Below are 18,303 nucleotides of genomic sequence, written 5' to 3'. Positions count from 1 at the left end.
GTTGTCACATTCTGTTCCCGTACATAATTTTGCCTTTTCTAATGCTTTTTTTCTCTCCTCGGAGAATTGTACACTTCGAAGGATTTAATGGGAATGGGAATTTTTTTCTGACGAATTTGAGCGGATTTAACCTAAGTTGGTGACATTCTTTCATGTTTGCATGCGGGTAACTGTAATTTCGTTTCCAGAAAAGCGTCTTTGCTACTTTCATCGCTTTTTTTTCCAGAAACTGAGGACGTTCTTAAACTACCCACCAGTTCTGTAGCCATACATAGTCGTTTGTTGGTCTATGAACGAGTCAATTTCCCAAGATGAAAATAGGAACGTGCGGAACCGTTCGTGCAGAAAAAATTCATGCCCGTACTCATTTACTCAAGCATTTCTCATAAAAGACAACATTATCGGAAGCGGAACTAGCTAACGAGTGGTCATGGACGCATCGTTGCCGTCGTTTTCTTTTGTTCTCATCCTGCTACGTTTCTGGAATGTGTGGTGGTACAATTGTCTTACTCGTTGATGCTGTTAGCAGCCATAATTGCCTTATAAGTGGATGCCATGCCATGCATCGTGGAAAAGTCATGGGACCTGACGTTCGACATTGGCGCCGTTCGCGGACGGTACTGTAGTTGTCGATGTAGTGTAAACTTCCACATTCCTGGTTAGGATCCTGAAAATCTTCCATTGACTTTCATTTCACTCTCACCCCCACCCACTTTGACTGACTTCAATAGTAGGAAAAATCCTTGTTTTTCGCGAATTCTGGTCTGCTTAAAAAGAACCGTACAGCTTTCGCAAAATATCGTCCTAGAAAATTCAGATTCAAGTATTGGAGTCATAAGAATGGTATAATTGTAAAAATGTAATAATCAGATTCAATTTCTTTTGCAGAAATTGTTTTTGTTCACGAAAAAAGCTACACAAAAGCACTGATTAGGAACACTACAATATCAGGTTAATTTCACTGGTTGTGAGCAGGAACGAATAATGCACGATGTTCACGCTTCGAGTAACAAATCTAATGTACAATGTGTAAAAGTGGTCCTTTAATAAAAGTAGAAGGTGGTGTTCCGTAAGATATATATGATCATATACAAAATTATATAGATATAAAATAATTATTTGTTTCTATAATGATTCCAATAAGCTTCTGGAATGATTTTCTTCGCAAAGGAACGTGCCAGTGTATAACGTTGAAATCTATGGGTATGCAAGAAAAATTACTCATCATTCCAACGCGAAATTGTGGTGTGAAAAGATAACAAAAAAGAAAAACGAAGACGACAATCCACTTTACGCTGCGGACTTCCTATCACTCGGCTTTTTTTGTTGTAGGAATTTGGGTTCTACTAGTATCAAGTTTTCGTTACACTACAATGTGAGCGAGAACATGGCGCCTCCTAAGTTTCTTCAAGTTCCAGCCGTTCGAACGTTTTTATCTGGGCATCAAACACAAATCATCTCCCACTGTTTTTCTTCACAATTTCGTTGCAATAAAATTAAATATTCGAATTAATATTAGGTGAAGTAGAACGTTCTGAGCGTTTTTTTTTTACTTTATTTCAACGATGAAATTAAAATAGTTAGGAGTGACCGATTTAGATCAATTCTGCGCCGTTTTATTCGATAACTTTTGTCCATTTTGAGGGGAATTCCATAATTCCGCAATTAGGAAAGTCCTAGTCCTTATTGGCAAAAAAAAAGCTCCACAAATTCATCTTCACAAGTCTTCCTTGAGGCCAGTTTTGTATCATCCAGAAAATTTTGCAAATTCTTGAAAAGGTGATAATAGCTTGGTGCCAGGTCTAGACTATGCGGCAGGAGCGGTAGAACCATCCCATGGAAGAGAACAACTTCCCCAGTAGTCACTTCTGGTCGATCGCCTACCGTAATCTGGCCAGTAGAGGTCCGAATTGAGTGTTTGGCCCAATGGGAGGAACTCACAGTGGACGATTCGCTCCCAATCGCACCAAACACACAGCAGAACCTTCTCGGCCGTTAATCCTGGCGATCGTTTAGCCCGGCTCAACGCGATTTGACCACTTCTTCTTTTTCAGTTTTCGTTTTTTCTCGTAATTTCACCTCGAAATCGCCGTATGGCACGACCCGATGTTTACATAGTCAGATATGGATATAGATATCTCAATAAAGGCTTCTAGAGAAAACGCTCAGAATTTTCTAATCCCTTTACCTAATATTAGTGCTAATTGCCAGCGAAATCTTTCGAGTTGAAGTTCTCGCTTCGATGATTTTGTTTCGGTTGTGATATGAGGCCCAGATTTTTGCTCAGTTACAGAAGTGCAAAATATGCTACAGATAATTTGAGTGCTCAAGAATGGGTACTAAAACAAAATAATAATAAAATAAATAATAATATGAAATTAGTTACTGATGTTATGGTGCGTTAGACGCTAAAGATTGTTGGTCATTGTGTGGTGAAGCATAGTTAAAGGCATCACCTAATGAATTTATTTATTTATTTCTATTTATTTACATAAATGAGTGGTGCACCAGAAAAGAAAAATAAACAATGGAACACACTTTGTCTGAGTCAGAAAATCCTATGAACAAAAAAAAAATTCACAAAATTTAATAAAACCGGTACCCAATTTATTGGCAGAGGAAATTGGCGCTGTCTTTTTTTGTGGCTGATAACAAGTCGAAAATGTCAGACGTTCAGAAGGTGAACAGTCCTCTTATGACATCTACTGGGATCTGGGGTGGTGCGGGTTTCAGGCGGGTAACGCCTGTGCGATTCGTCGAAATCCGATTCGGACGAATCGCAGGCGGGGGCGGGGCGCAATGGTTGCGCATTGCAAGAGAAGACGTCGCAGGAAACAGCGTTCTGGGATCTTCCGCACTGATACAGGGAGAGATGGACGGAATCAACCTCCTTCCCCGACAATCTACAACCCCGTATAGGCATTACCCGCCTGAAACCCCACCCCAGATTCGTGGGGTGATGCCTTTGAGCACATTTTCCTCCAGAGAATTTACTCATCTCGATGGTTTGGCTTCTGAAGGGAATTTCTCATCCTAGTGATTTTTTTCAGTCCCTTTTTTCATCCAAAAGATACTGTACTTAGTTGTGGCTTTGGAGGCTTGACCGGAACTCAAAACTGTGGCACACAAAGCAACAAATAACTTCGTGGAGTTCTCAGTTCACTGCAAAAACAACGCTTGAAACAATACAATTTAGAGAGGAAAATTACAATTTTGTTAAAATTGTTCCTAACGTCTTCTTTCCAGTGTAATTGTGAGAAGCGCAGACGAATGGCGATACTTTATCCAGTTGTCTTTCAATAAAAATTTCAATAGAAGTAACTTTGTAATAGGAAATGTTGACATATAATAAAACATTGTTTTGTGTTCACATTCTAGGATAATACTAGATAATATCAAATATCTTGTCTTATGTCACGAGGTTTCATGCTTTTGCTGCTGCAGGTGTTCCCGTAACGCTGGTTTTCATGGTTTCGTTCCAAAATTCAGGATTTTCGTCCGTTATGCACACTGGATCAGCCTGAACTCCATAGAACTTTGCGAAATTCCCTGTTAAATTCGAGTGAAACGCAACCTCCGACTCATCTTCCCCTTTTGGTGTGTCTTTTCCAGGCTTCGCTGCCGGTTTCGGACGTTCTGCAACTGGCTTCCTATGGAACGCATCCTTAACGGCACCGAATTCTCTGTTCGAGAATCTGGGAGCTGCTAAGTAGGCCACACTGAGCACTTCTTGCTTCACCTCCGGGTCTAATTTTGTTAAGTAATCAGGATGAATCAGTTTTCTGAATCAGTAACATTTAGAGTTTTCCCAGCCGTCCCTCAAAGAATCAATACCACATTTACTGCAAAAAAATGCTTTTTTCTCGGAAAAAAATTCCACCCATAAGGTAACTTACATATTTTTATTCTCTTTCATAAAAATGTTCATAATTGAATAAGTTTGACACCATTCAGTGTGTTTCTGAAACATATTCACAACAAACTGTAGGGCCTATCGAACAAGGGATTGCTATAACCCCAATATAGGAAAAATTCAGCCCAAAGGAAAAATGTTCGACAACCAGTAGAACCTTGATCAGAGTTTCTGGGATTGAACGTGTCTGATAGGCCCATTCCATGATAATCGCCATCACAAATAGCATCTCTGTTCGATCCATAATCGAACCGTTACATTTTTCTGAGCATGAAAATTCACGATTTAATGGCGCCAGTGATTACTGCACACTATTCCCTTTTTATATTTGCTGTGCTCCTGTGGGACCCTCGAATTCTATAACCCAGTGAAATTATCATGTCGATTGTGACAGTGGAACCATAAAATTTTAAATTCAACTATGGTGCGTCCAGTTTGGTCTCATTCAATTTAAAAAAGTGCTGAAAACTTGTGAAAAAAAAACGAGAATTAAGGTAAAGGGAAAAATGGTATTTTCTGGAAAGACTAAGGTCGAAAGCTCGATGTGCAAGCTCTTAGATGGCTTAGTACATTTAACGTACTGAAAACCAGGAGATTATCCAAGTTGAATGACTCAAAGACTTAGGGTCTTAAGATCAGGGAAGCCCCTAAAAGTGAACACAAGGATTTCCTTCAAAAAAATAAATAAATGCAGAAAGCGAGAACAGAGAAATTTATGAATATTCCTGCAGGACAGAAAAAGAAAACTTTAAAAACAACGATGTAACATCCGTCCAAGACCCAACAGCTTCCGCGATATAACGTGAATATTGAGGAAAAGAAAAAGAAAAGAAAGCAATTTAAAAAATGTTTCTGGAAGTAGATATACCGGTATGTAACTGGAAGGCATCCTTTAAACCAATTGTTTCCTTGATGACGTAAATGTAGGTGAAGAACATGTGTATCATTGAGAAGACCTCCTTTCGTCGATTGCTGATGCAAATCTGAAATCTGAATCTGAATCCGAACTTCAGGATGATTCCACCGTATTTTTTTTCTACAACAGCCTCAGACCCGTTTTTTTTACAGCTGCTACGGAGAAACCCCCTGGTTTTTCACAATCTATGACCCAGTGTAGAAACTTTCCATGGAAAATCCAGACCACATCGGATTTGTGGTACGGTACCATTAACGAGAACACAACTACCGTATAAAGCGAGAAATTCTCTTGCAAATATTATGTAATATTTTAGAATTATGGGAATACTTTGATTTCTATGTCAAAACACTATGATTCAGCCAAAGCTGTTCCTTCAAAGTTAGCAATTAACCTGCAGCTCTGATATGGAGTTTTTGTGAATTTATGATCTGGCTGCTTCTCAAAATATTGTGCCTTCTCACTTTTACAAACCGACTTTTAAAAATCACGATGGAAGGAAATTTTATCGCAGTCACTAGGACAGAATGACAATGAACCGATGCGAGCTCAGGATCAAACCTAGTCCTATCAGTCAGAAAAGTGGTTTTAGTGGATTTTTCGACTCACATGAGTTAAACAGATGAAAAGCGCCTTTCAGTTTGTGTCATTTCACCCATTCCATCTCATTTCCCTTTTTCTATTTTTATTAGACCCCTTTATTTTGTTTACTTTGAACGGATTTGAGTATCAGAAGCGAAATCTACGAGATAACGAAGGATTTCAAAAGTCGCACCGCTTTTCCCGGTTCGCAAAGCACAGCCAGCTGTAAAATCTCATGCAAACCTTGCGGCATAACTCCATTATCCCTGGAAACAATCCATAAAAATGGGCGGATTATTGTACTGTTTGCTCATGCACTCACCACTGATAGTAGTGCACTAGGACCATTTTACGCTTTTCTTCTTTTTTTGATTTCTTTCCTTCCGATACTGATGCCTCCTTTGGTCCATATTTCACCAAGTATAGGTAACCGGTAGTACAGGGACCCATCTGTTTTACTTTTTTCAGCTTAAACGAGTACTTGTTGCCCGAGTCTGAAAAAAAAACCGCAATACAGATCCTAAGGACAGTATTTTTCCTGGGAGGAAAAAGCACCTACATATGTACGAGTGTTCCCCTGCAGGTTTTATCGGTAAATTCTCAATCACACAATCAGGACACTTCTCGTTCCCGATCACTATGCACACATCGTTGGACATGAGCGCCTTCACTCTTTCGAATGTCAGCGATTTGTTGTTTTTTGGCAGGAAACCGTTCTAAAACAGAAACTCATGATTTTGCACGAAATGCTGTGGACACTGCGGTAGTCCCGAAGAGTTAACACGCACGGGGGGCAATGGTTTGAGGGTGGAGTCTCTTAGGTTTGCAAGAGGAAAACGTACGGGAGCTAATGTCAGCATGTATGATTTCAGGAACGTTTCGTTGTTTGCGACCAGCACGTTCACATCGGCATCTGGAAAAATCCTGTATCCGAACGCTTACGATATTTGCAAGATGTCTTCGCAGAATCAACGTAAAAAAAAATCCTGAAAAAGGAGCGAGGTGCCCGTGAAATGCACTCACGAGCTGCTTCCGGTTGTTGATAACCCCAGACAAATTCACGATCGTTGCAGCGCCAAATTAACGGGTTGCAGGTTACAATTTCCTGGAAAATGTTCCCAAGAACATCCGTGTGTACGGCGTTCGAAGCGATCTCTGCGAATTTTGTTTTTCGCAGGAAAAATACCTTCACCAGACATTCCAGAAGCGTTCGAGACTTCTTGCTTAAAATGTATGGTGGCGGTGGAAGCGTCATAAATTTCAACTTTTCTCTAACGACCATCATTGCCATAAAAACGAGTAGGAGTAGTAGAAGAAGTATGAAGAAGGCGCGAACGAAAAACCATCCATTGCTGAGGACTTCTGAACGGGAACGTTCGGGACCCGAACGGGACATCAAATAACCTCACACGTACACATTTACTGAAAATTTCCTACCGTCAAGGAACGTGGTTGTGTCCCGATATTCCAATAAAACATGGTTTGGACCGTCTGCAACCTCATAGTAGTGCAACACTTCGCTTCTTTTCATACCCAACGATGGATTCTCTATGATTACAATTTTATTCGGATTCGTTGAGTGAACCTTCTTCAGAAGCGGCAATTTGAACGCGTCGAGTGCCTCGTTTCCGATCACCTCAACCGCGGGAACAGATTCCAAATCTGAAACGAAAAGTTTCTAAGGAAAAACCGAGAAATAACTTTTCCTGCAAAATTTGAGGATCCTGCTCACCATCACCTTCACTTGTACTGCCAACTTCTTCAAGGTTTGAAAAGTAATCGAACGTTCCGAGATTGCTTGTGTTGGCGATCCTCAGAGAACCATTTATTTGACGTACTGATCTCAAGTTGTCAACGTTTTTCGGAAGAGCTGCAAAGTTTTGATTTTATGGGAACGAAATCTTTTCGACTTTTTTGAGACGAAATTCGTCAACAATACCTGTCCAATTGTAAATAACCATGTCGCCTTGGATTATATCGCACCCATCAACTAACAGTAAGTACTGGTCGTCCACTTCTCCTCCACCGCAAGTTGTCGCTGTGAATTCAGCGGAGTATTTTGCTCAAATCTCTCAAATCCCACGAAAAAAAGTCATACTACAATCCGTGTGCCGCGGCTGTTCGATCAAAACACCACGAAATCTCTTCCTTAGTTCCATAGGTTCCTTGATGCACAAGTCTTTGTTGCCAGAAATTTCTAAACAAAAATCTCTTCTAATGTCTACATTAGACTACTACGATAATCATTTTCAGAAGGGGCCAGTCCGGCAGTTGTAGGCGAGAGACTGTGTCGTTCTCTTCCGCTGCGGACGTAGGCGTTTGCGTCCGCAGCGGAAGAGAACGGCGTAGTACTTTTAACACACTACCTTTTGCATCCAGTATCAGTCCCTGGACAACACCGTCTCTAGGTGCTGTAGCAATTAAAAACCCGAACCACGAACTACTCACCATGATCGCAAAGCCTCCGTTCGTATTCAAATCCGACAAAATTATCCAGAAAATCAACATTTTTAAGCAGTGAGTCGACTATTAGAATGCATCCAGTGAATGAAATGTTGTTCTTGGCAGCGGGAATCTCCACGGTTGTGTCGTTCACGAACAGCGTTCCGTACACAGAAGTGCAGTTGGACAACTGCTCGAAGGACCAAAACGCTGATGGCATCGAGCACTCTGAAAAGCTGCACCGGTTTGAAGAAGCGAGCCGCGTTCACGTGCAGCCACATCGCTGATCCGCTCAACCGGGAACGATTTGAAACACACCACCGTATATCTGAAAATCCTGCCCTGAAGCATGCCTATTGAAGTGATCGATGGTTCCTCTTCTAAGCTTTCTGTTTCCTCGAATAAATATAGTTTTTGGGGGAACATTGTTAAGGAAGTCCACATTAAAAATGACTTCTTTCAACGCCGGATTTTGAGCGATTAAGATTGCTGGACCTGCAAATGAGAAAAAGCAGGATAAGGAAAGAAGTGCATGTTAAACGTAACAAAAGTTCACTACAAATGGGTCAAAAGCGATCTGAAGCTCGATGCTGAAAGCCGCTTGACCGGCCGCGCTGAAGCTCGAAGCTGCGCGACGGAGCTCGCCACCGGCCAGCTCAACTCACTCCGAGTGAAGCTAGCGGTGCTCGCCCCGCGATCACAACTGCTGGCTCCACCGTGCCGCCCACGCAACTGCACCAGGTTTCAAGTCGTCTTCATCCACTGTACTGCACGAGGTCTCGAGGCCAAAAGTGGACAGGAAAATCAGAAATAATCGATTCTAGTCACCACGAGCAAAATGTATTCGGTTGGTTCGAAAGTCTTGCAACAAAATTTACTTTTCGATCCAGACTTTCACAGGTCTTCAATTGAAATTTTGGCATTTGAACATGGTAGAATCTTCTAGAAACTTACACCAGAGGGGTTTATAAGAACCTGCATTTCACTGGTATTCAAACATGTCTTCAATAAATCAAAGTCAAGCTCGAACCATCGTGTACTACGAATTCCTGCGAGGTCACAACGCATGCGCCGCCACTGCTCACACCTGTGCTCGTTCAAGAGACAGGTGGTATCCCGGATAAACCGTCGCCCGTTTTGTTGCAACGGTTCGAGGTGAGCGAGGAGATACTTTGCTTGAAGTTCGACCTCTCTCTGGCTGCCCGACTGACTGGAACGATGAGCCTTCGCGTGAAGCTTTGAGAGACGAGCCCAATGCCGCTACGCCGAACAGTCGATGACACTTGGGTGCGGCCGTTCAACAATCGTCAGGCGTCTCTAAGCTCTGGGTTACAGAAAAGTGACGTCGATTCGGGTCATCCACGAGTTAAGTGCTTCGGAGTTGGAGACAATAGTGAGGGTGTGTGCGCCTTTGCTTCTGCGCCCAAACAGGCGGGAATTTCTTCGCAAAATCATTACTGGAGATGAGAGTTGGGTGTCAGGAGTTAATATTTACACGACAGAAAAGTTGGCTTCGCGTGGCCAAACACCTCCAGGAGAGTCGTTCGGAGGAGTGCACGGGAAGAAGTTTTTGCTGTGTTGTTGATGGGATTCCGAAGGAAAGGTGTACTATGAACTGCTCGCATCGGGTACACCGTGACCGCTCACGTCCACCCATCTGAATTGCAGAGATTGGCGGACGCAGTTCGCGTGAAGCTCAAGAAAATAGGCCATATTGCTTTACTTCATGACAATTTCCGACTTCAAGTGACAGAACTTACGGCTCGACTCGCAGCTGCCGGAGTTCTGTCGGACTTCTGGAAGTCTTGTGTCTTGTGAACTGTTAATACGTAATGGGTTATGACAGTCATTATTGTAACTGATTGAAATCTATGGACAATCAAGTTATGAATCAGTTATAGTTGTTTGAAAAAAAAATGTGAAATTTGGTGCAAGACTTTCGGACTAACGTAATATTCTAATCATATTAACTTAGCATCTTAAGGTAAGTCAGGACAAGCACGTTAGCACCGAACCGCAGGAAGGCCGGTAGGAAGTATGCTTAGTTTCTGCAGAAATGGGCGTAAGAGACTGCTTTGCGAATCGTGGATTCGGCGACGGGACACTTGTTAACTCCACCGCCGCGATAGAGCAATGGATGGCTAAGAACGAAAGTAGACATATCAAGGAAGCTGAGGACTCGTGCTTAGCTTCCTTTGCATAGCATTCATTCTGCCAGTCACCCCTCTATCAATTCGCTCTCCAAAAGCAGTGTCCTCCCATTTATGTCTGGCTATGGCTACGCACCCACCTTCACATGTTGGTGTGATATTTTTGACGAAACCGAAGTCCAGCAACTTCACTGTAGACATTTCAATATGTATACACATGCGTAAATATTTAGCAGTAACAATGCTGCTGAACTCGGAAGAACGTAGACCTCTCAACGGAAACACTTTGGGCTGAACAAGTACTTGTTCTCTAGGATTTGCACATAAATTGGGAAAAAGTCGACGATCCATCAACGTCTTCACATGAATCACCTTTCCGTCGCAATCTAAACACTTTAATCTCAATACGAATCACCAAATGTGTTAGAGAGGAAACATTATGTATTTATGTGCGTGTATTAACACTAAAAAATCCGCATGGATAAAGGATAAAGGATAAAGTTCCTGGCGAGGTTCACGAACGTGTAACTGGCCCATACAATGACTTGCGCTGGCTAACCGATGTGTCAAGTCAGTACTTTTAATTAATTGCTGCAAGTTTTAGGGTGAATCGCAGTCTTCGGCTACGACAATCCATTTTATGATCAGAGATGTAGACAAGAAGACAACTTCTTCGTCTTTAAACAGAGCTATCCAGATTTCTATGGGAGAAAAGATGGCTCTTACCGACTGTGAATCGCTGATCTTCGCTCAATGCAGTGTTGGAATCTGCTTTATCTGAAACAGTTAGTAGTTCAGATTGTTAGGTGTAAATCCAGAAGAAGTACGTTGTCCCGTTGCTCCCTCGATGGGAGCATCGGGAAGAGGAGGAGCGCCAAGCGGAGAACATATATAAATTGTAGCAGGATCTCTGCTGCTTAGCAGGGCTGCACGCAAAGATGGTCCCGGCGGGTTCTCGAGCGTGCCCTGGTCATGCCTCGGCAGAGCAACTAGCGATGGTATGTATAGTCAAAACGATATGAAACACGGACATTTGCGCAAGCGGCTGCGCTCAAAGCGGAGCGGAGGAGCGTAGCGGTTGGGCTCGTGTAAGGATCCACGCTACCGCCACACACCTCTGCTGTTCGCCATGGTCCCACCTCGATTCCAACCGCTGTCTCCACCGCACCGCTTCCGAGCGCGGTCGCTTGCGCAACGGTCAGTGTTTCATGTCAACTATATCTTGAAGGTAGCACACCACGAATCTGGGGTGGTACGGATTTCAGGTGGAGTATCCGTATACGGGGTCGTAGATTACGGAGACCGGGGTTGTTCCGCTCATCTCTCCCTGAATCAGTGCAAGCAGCCGGCCTCTGAATGCTGTTTTGTACTACGCCATATATTGCAATGCTCCACCCTTTGCGCCGCCTGCGATTCGTCAAAACCAATTCGGACTGCGCCGATAGGCCGTAACGGACGCTACGCGTGCAAGGGTGGCGCGCTCCAATAGAAGGCACCGTCCCAACCGCTACAGTTGCGCGAGCGGTTGCGCTCGGAAGCGATGCGGTGGAGACAGCGGTTGGAATCGGGGTGGGACCATGCGAATTGCAGAGCTTGGTGGCGAGAGTCCTTACACGATTCCAACAGCTACGCTCCACCGCTCCGCTTCGAGCGCAGCCGTTTGCGCAACTGTCCGTGCTCCCTGTCGTTTTGACTCGACATATTGTAGCTCACACTGCTTACCCATCGCTAATCGAACGCTGCATCACCGACTAGGATATACAGTAGGATCAAAACGAAATGAACCACGGTGCAATTGCGTACGTGGCTTCTCTCGAGGCGGTGCGGTGAAGCGTACTGGAACTCTTGGTGGAACCGATGGTGCTACCTCGGTTCCAACTGCTGCATCCACGGCGCCGTTTCGAGCGCGTATGCGAATGCACCGTGCTTCATGTCGTTTTGAACCGACTATAATTCACGAGCCACTAAATTGTTACGGAGAATCCGAAACATACATTGAAATTTTGTAATATATATGAAGATTTTCGTTGGAGGCAGGGAACACTACAGATTTCAAAAATTTTATTTTCGGACAGAGCGACCTTATGCATCTCTGACCTAGTGAAAGAAACTGAGTTTATTTAATAAGTCTTTCTGAAGGTAATATCTAGACAAAACTCGCTCCCGTTCTCCTATTAGGACACCGCACAAACTGATATGTGCTTTTTACTACATTGATCCTTAACTTATTCAGTAATTCCGATAACACACAGGCATTTTTCTTTAACGTATTTCCTTATAACTGTGTAGTTCTGACAGTTAACACCATTTTTCTTTACGTATTTCCTTATAACTGTGTAGTTCTTTGCGTCTCTATGGCCAGAAGAGCATCTATGACGGCTATCTGCGCCATCATGAACGACTCGAGCGTGGCCTCGTCGAGGTAGGTTCGCGTATCTCCCAGCATATTCGCTGGACACGAAATGTCTCGGAGGCGTTCGACGAAAAACCCACCGGGACCCTCTTTACCGTTCTCCAATTTCGCCGCCATCACCAGAAGGGCTCACCTGAATCGCTACCTGCTTCTACACCAAACAACAGCGATATTGGTGTCATAACAATAATTAGCGTCGTCAAATACATTGAAATATGGACTCCTGTAAAATTAAAAGCTTATTAGATCCCGTTTTTGCGTCCCCTCCGAGCGCTCTCAGTCATGTATTTGCAAGGGGTTTAAGAGTAGAGGATTGAGGTTAAAGCAACACATCACAAAGTTCACGATATTGGGTTCTCTGTGGAGCCATATAGAGTTCGGGTTCTAGATTACAAATAAGAATAAACGGACACACTTACTTCCCTCCAATCGTCATGAAAAACGGCGTTGGAAACAGCGTTTGTCCCTACGAGGCACGTGAAAACGCTTCACCCGCGTTTTCACGTGCCTCGTAGGGACAAACGTGCCGTGCCGCGTCACTGAGCGAGCGATCAGAAGTCGGTGAGGTCTCCTCGCCAGCGTAGTCAAGTCAAGTTGATGTAGAGCGAATGAAGAGGCTGCTGAGGGACCGGGGCGTATACAAGAAGACCGGAGCGTTCTAACGTACTCCGTAGGAACAAACGCCATTCCCACGACGTTTTTCAGCACGACTAGGAGAAGTCGAGCCTCTTCCATGTTTGTAATCTACGCTCCGAACTCTAATTCGTTCCACGTAGGTTCCACATGGGTTTTCTGATATGTTGCTCTTAAGCGCAAAGAAAAAACGACCGCATCCCGGTCCTGAAGTGCACATCGGTTCACACGAGGGATTGCCTCTTTCCTACAAGCCAAAATTGACTCATATTTCCAAATATGAGCGTGAACGCTCAGGTGACCTCTGTAGAGTTTATCGTCCATGGAAGCCATCAATCGAGTGACTGAGGGTGGAAGGTATGCTATTCAGAGTAGACTCCAGAAATTGGTTTCCATTACGTCATGGAAATCATGGAAATACCATGGAAAAGCTGGGGATCGATAAGTTAGTCGATGTGATAAGAGACACTCGCATCCTGACCATTATGATTTCTGACTGAATATGGTGAAAACAAAAGATATTCCTGAGCAAGTGGAAGCTATGCGGAGTCGGAGAAGCTATGGAGAATCGCTTAAAATCTGCAAGGTTATTAGAGTCTCCAAAGAATCCCATGAAGAGTCTCATGATCCAGGAGATCCTTCATTTCCTTACTTGGCCCTAAGGAACACAGTCAATTACAAAATGAAGGTAACTGCCCAGATTAGACTCAGCTAAGTTTGAAAATCATTGGATAGGCGAGGTAGTGGTGAAAGTCATCCACGTCTTCCTCTTCAACAATCACATCCACTTGCCTCTCCACCGTCTGAAGAGGACGGATATGCCTGGGGTCTCCCATAAATGTCAAAAATCGTCAAGCCTATCGCTGTACTCGCCCGTCTTCTGCGACGAGGAACAACCTTAACAAACGCGACTTCATTTCCCTTTCGTTATAGCTGGTGGACGTTTACTGCTAGCACTGGGATCTGCTGCGCTACCACCGTCCGTAAGCCACAAGAACAGGAGAAGAGAAATAAGTACATACAGGAGCAAGGAGCTGTTCGACGACTGAAAGCTTTGCACAAATTTCCACAACCTTTTCCTAGCCTCTGACCTCACTGCGTCTAAGGTTTCGAATGCTCCAAGCATTTTGTTCCTTTATTTTTTGACGTCAGCATTCACTCCAGCTCCATAAGCGTGCACATCTGTGTCTTTCAGAGAACGTTTCACCACGTTCACCACATCTGAACTCATTATCTCTCTCGAATCGCAAAGAAATTAGCAACCAACCAACTCAGAACAGTCTCTCGCAGGAATCGTTCTTGATAAGAACATCGGCTATTTTTTCCGACACAGTAAGATCTGGCGGTCGCACGTAGAGATGGGAAATGTACAAAGCGAACCCCGAGAGGGCGAAGGACTGCACCCGTGGCTGCATCGTGCGATTCGGCTGCTCACAATCCGACAGTTCGCGTACGGTAACTCGCGCAATCGATCGCTGCCTGGATTTCAGCAGAAATTTCGTGATGAAACTCATTTTAATGAAAATTTCGTATGGTGACCGCGGAAGGAGAAATGAATGATGCTAGAAGATGAAGTGAAACAAGCAAAGTTTCGGTCCCCGTCCTTGTGTTGGTTGTTGTTGTTGTTGTTGTTGTTGTTTCAAACAGATCCCAGAAAATGATCATACTATTTGTGCTATTTTCTTTTCTTTTCCACTGCTTGCTTGATATGGGGCCATGGATTTTCAACCCTTTGTGATTTGAACACCCACGCATACAGTAACTCGGTGAAAAATTCCAGAATATCTGCCTCCTCCAAGAATTGCAGCGTCAAGAATAGCCAGGATAAACACCTAACGGTCACATCTTATTAGGAACTACTGATTTACAATCTCAAATTCTTGTACGACTCTGCAATCCATGTCTCATCACATATAAATTTCTGGATTTCTGCAGCTATTGCTCAGAAGTTTTGCATGATCGCCGAACTCTGAGCAGTATTTGCTTCAAGGTCGACCATTACACGCAGCGTTACCCATGCAACAACTGTTTCATTACTTTTTCCATTACTTCCTATTCCACCAAATATTTATTCCATGGAAAATCTGAATCTGTTCAAAAGACGACTGAATCTATGCATAAACCATACCTTCGAGGATCTTGAAGTTGTGAGAAATCGCGGATTTGCTAAAGCTGGCAACAATATTTCGGATAGTTGGATTTTTGGAGAACAAGCTACAATGATGCTAGAATTACTCGTTTTTTCCTCTACAGAATCCAAAACGATCAAAACTGACGGTGACGTAAATGAAGAACGGAGACAATGTCCTGGAGCCCTGCGTCAGAGACCCTCCGTTAGCTACCGCGGTATGAACAAAAATGGACTCTCCCTCGTGACTCGGTGACTCGGCTTATGGGATGAAAATAAGAATGATACGAGCTGACGTTGAGCCACTGGCGAGGTCCATTTGGCCTCATCCCGGGCAAACAGTTCCAACTGACTCTCCCCTCCCTGGCCACTGATATCACAAAATTCTTTCTCACTTCTTATGATGCGTAAAGTCCATTTCCTGCGTAGATCTCTTTTAAGACTTCTTAGTCGCAAAGGTGAAATAAACGAGTGCTGACAATAATAATGGTAAATTTAGCAATAATAAATTTGCTTAAATATAAACACTCTTATTATTATATTTATGTTATTATTATATTTATATCATTATTATATTTATGTCATTTATATTTATGGACCAATTATTATAAAATTTATGTTTATCAGACTATGTGGATGAGAAAATCTTCACTTTTCGAGATTTTCTGATTGTAAATCACCGGTAGTTTCACACAGTTATCGTAGAACGTCAATAATTTGCTGCTGCTTCTTTTTATTTCTTATTTATTTCTTCAAATACACGAATGGTGCACCAGGAAAAGAAGAAGAAACACATTTTTCTCTGTGAAAACATCGAAGGAAAAATCGGCGAACTTATTGTCAGCGCGGCCTGGCGCAGTCTTTTTTCTTGTGGCGGATACGCGTCAAACATCGCGTCAAACATTCAAAGAAACGCTTCTCGAGAGAACTTTCCGAAATTTCACTCATCTTTGAACTTTTCACTTCAACCATTCCAATCCTACCATACCTGTAGGAGTTTTTCGTTCGATCAGGAAAAAGATCTTGCGGACCCCGAAAAGGAACCACTTTTGAATTGGAATCGGAAAACGTGTTCGTCGAAACTAATTACTAAATGCGTTTTCTCATTAGAGATTCGAAAAACGACCGCGAAAAAAAGCAGAGAAAGCATAGAACACGCGAGACGTAACCATGATGCGGAAAAAAATCCCGATAGCATTAGCAACCAGATAATTAGCGCTACTTTTTAAAGCGTATTCCGCTCGAACAACCACTTTCACAGCCTTTCGTTCCCGGCCGATAAAATGCTCTGCCGCTCGCGATGCGCACCTTTTTGACGATTCGGCGCGGAATCGAAGTTTTCTGGAACGAAACGTTCTTTTTTTTTCAATGATGCGCTGCAAATTTCACCACTGCGACAGATAATGATATTTTAATTGTTTAATGGCACACTACGTTTTTCTTCGCCGAAAAAACGCCTTTCTTCTCTCACGTTTTTCGTCAGCACTCAAGGTCAGACACAATGAGCGTATTCTGATCAAACTTCAACGCAAGAAATAAGAAATGGACTGGAAATTAATCAAATAAATGCGATGAGAAGTAGTATAATTAACGAGGAAAAAGTTACGACATCTGAGAAGAAGAAAAACGGGGAAAAGGTGCAACAATGAACCGACGTGAACCTCATATCACTCTTATTTTGACATTTTGGATGATGGCTGGGTTCAGGAGGAATTTCCAGTGGGAGTCAAACTCGTCACTACTGAAACCAGTAAACAAAACAAAACATTACACAATATAAACAGTTACTAAACTCAGCCTAAACATTCGAAAAGAGTGCGCCGCAGTAGACGTCCATCTGATGACGGGTGGCGTCCGATGTTCTGATGTCAGAAGAAAATCAGGATGACTGCGCAGAAGAAGTGAACAACGGCTCGACCACCTTCGAACGCTGCGATCGGACCGCAGGGATGTGATCCCAACTAAATCCTGCGGTTCTTATGCAGTCCCGAACTAAAAAAAAAACATTTCCCCCCTTCGGACTTCCCTGTGAGAAACCTCAGACTTTTCATTTCCACTATGGAATCCACTAAAAAATTCAAAACACACTCCTATTGAGAAGTGGCTGCGGTTAAGATGATGAGGATCATCTAATGGAGTCCTCTCCCACTCTCCTTTCTACGTCATAAGCAAAAATTAGTGACGATGTGTGCAGACAAGCATTATCTCATCATGATCTCTCTCCACCATTTTTTTCTTCATTCTCTTTTTTTCGGGGAGAACGAACGGTTGATGTGCAATGTAATTGAAGAATGTGTACTTTTGAAGGTTCACCCCTGTCCAGGAAAACTTCTGTTTTCTTCACAAAGTAGCGAATTAAAACTTAAAACCAGGAATTGTTGGGAGAAACAATGTTTTCGTTTGCTACCGCGATAAAAGGAAGAAATATCCACATCTGCGGGTTATTTGACTCTATGCAAATGTGTTGGGGCATGATCTCGTAAGCAAAAAATATGGATGAGAAATGAAGGCAAAGGAAGAAAGTTAAAATTGTCTCGTACCAATTTTTCCGCATCCAAATGTCCAGACTTTTAGCTCCCGGGTCAGCGATCCCAGTTTCACTCATAATCGCACTCTCAACTTAGGAACTTGATTTCAGTCGCGTGCTTACCGCGGGTCCCAACACGAAATTTTCATCAATGTTTCACCTGTAGCGCCTGTAGCGCACATCAGTGCTATTTAAATCTACGACACTGTAGTTAATTTATGAGGTATCTGGCGGTAGACTCCACTCATCATTTTCTCTAAGGAAACATTTCTATTTATTAAAAAAAATCTCTTAAGATGACTATGAAGAATTTTCCCTACACATATAGTTTCTGTATTTGTTAGGAAAACTCCTCATGTCACGTAGAAAATTTCGCGGATCCGTGTGGATCCGGGGCGTAGGCGCTTTCACCCCCAGGTTTAAGGAAAAGGATCTAAGCCAGAACCAAACATGGACCTTTCCTGCTTCTCCTCTCTTTCCTTTCATTCCGATCGATGGTTAGGAAAGTCCTGGAGACAGAAATGTGTCCAATCTACATAGAATGATAATAAAATTAATTGCTCCGTGGAGGTTCGGGGTTTCTAGCAAAGTTTTCGAAT

The 18,303-nt window shown here is 43.0% G+C and overlaps 2 protein-coding genes across 3 annotated transcripts; both read right to left on the bottom strand.

Moving 5' to 3' along the window:
• Window positions 1-576: 576 nt before the first annotated feature.
• Window positions 577-836, bottom strand: RB195_004098 (uncharacterized protein; the record flags this gene model as incomplete). The annotated part of the gene is made up of 2 exons (XM_064178939.1): window positions 577-667; window positions 724-836. The coding sequence occupies 2 exons, from the start codon at window positions 834-836 to the stop codon at window positions 577-579; spliced, it is 204 nt and encodes a 67-aa protein (XP_064033079.1).
• Window positions 837-3,424: 2,588 nt separating this feature from the next.
• Window positions 3,425-17,782, bottom strand: RB195_004097 (uncharacterized protein; the record flags this gene model as incomplete). Of its 2 annotated transcripts, XM_064178920.1 has the most annotated exons (26): window positions 3,425-3,520; window positions 3,575-3,782; window positions 3,897-3,961; window positions 4,071-4,177; window positions 4,782-4,896; window positions 5,605-5,677; window positions 5,734-5,905; window positions 5,971-6,127; window positions 6,254-6,324; window positions 6,435-6,516; window positions 6,598-6,680; window positions 6,755-6,773; window positions 6,849-6,902; window positions 6,970-7,073; window positions 7,144-7,281; window positions 7,351-7,449; window positions 7,510-7,608; window positions 7,860-8,081; window positions 8,172-8,348; window positions 10,144-10,194; window positions 10,273-10,389; window positions 10,730-10,780; window positions 12,550-12,639; window positions 15,178-15,263; window positions 15,326-15,364; window positions 17,718-17,782. In XM_064178920.1, 26 exons carry the CDS (start codon window positions 17,780-17,782, stop codon window positions 3,425-3,427), a joined length of 2,640 nt encoding a protein of 879 aa, XP_064033077.1. The 2 variants fall into 2 exon arrangements, with proteins under 2 accessions (XP_064033077.1, XP_064033078.1); XM_064178919.1 differs by lacking the exons at window positions 15,178-15,263; window positions 15,326-15,364; window positions 17,718-17,782 and having other exon boundaries at window positions 6,598-6,773; window positions 6,849-7,073; window positions 10,144-10,389; window positions 12,550-12,625.
• Window positions 17,783-18,303: the final 521 nt, after the last annotated feature.

This window comes from Necator americanus, chromosome I, assembly GCF_031761385.1.
Source record: "Necator americanus strain Aroian chromosome I, whole genome shotgun sequence".
Taxonomy (NCBI): Eukaryota; Metazoa; Nematoda; class Chromadorea; order Rhabditida; family Ancylostomatidae; genus Necator; species Necator americanus.
The sequence above is the reverse complement of the archived record's forward strand: the minus strand, read 5'-3'. Positions and strand labels throughout refer to the sequence as shown.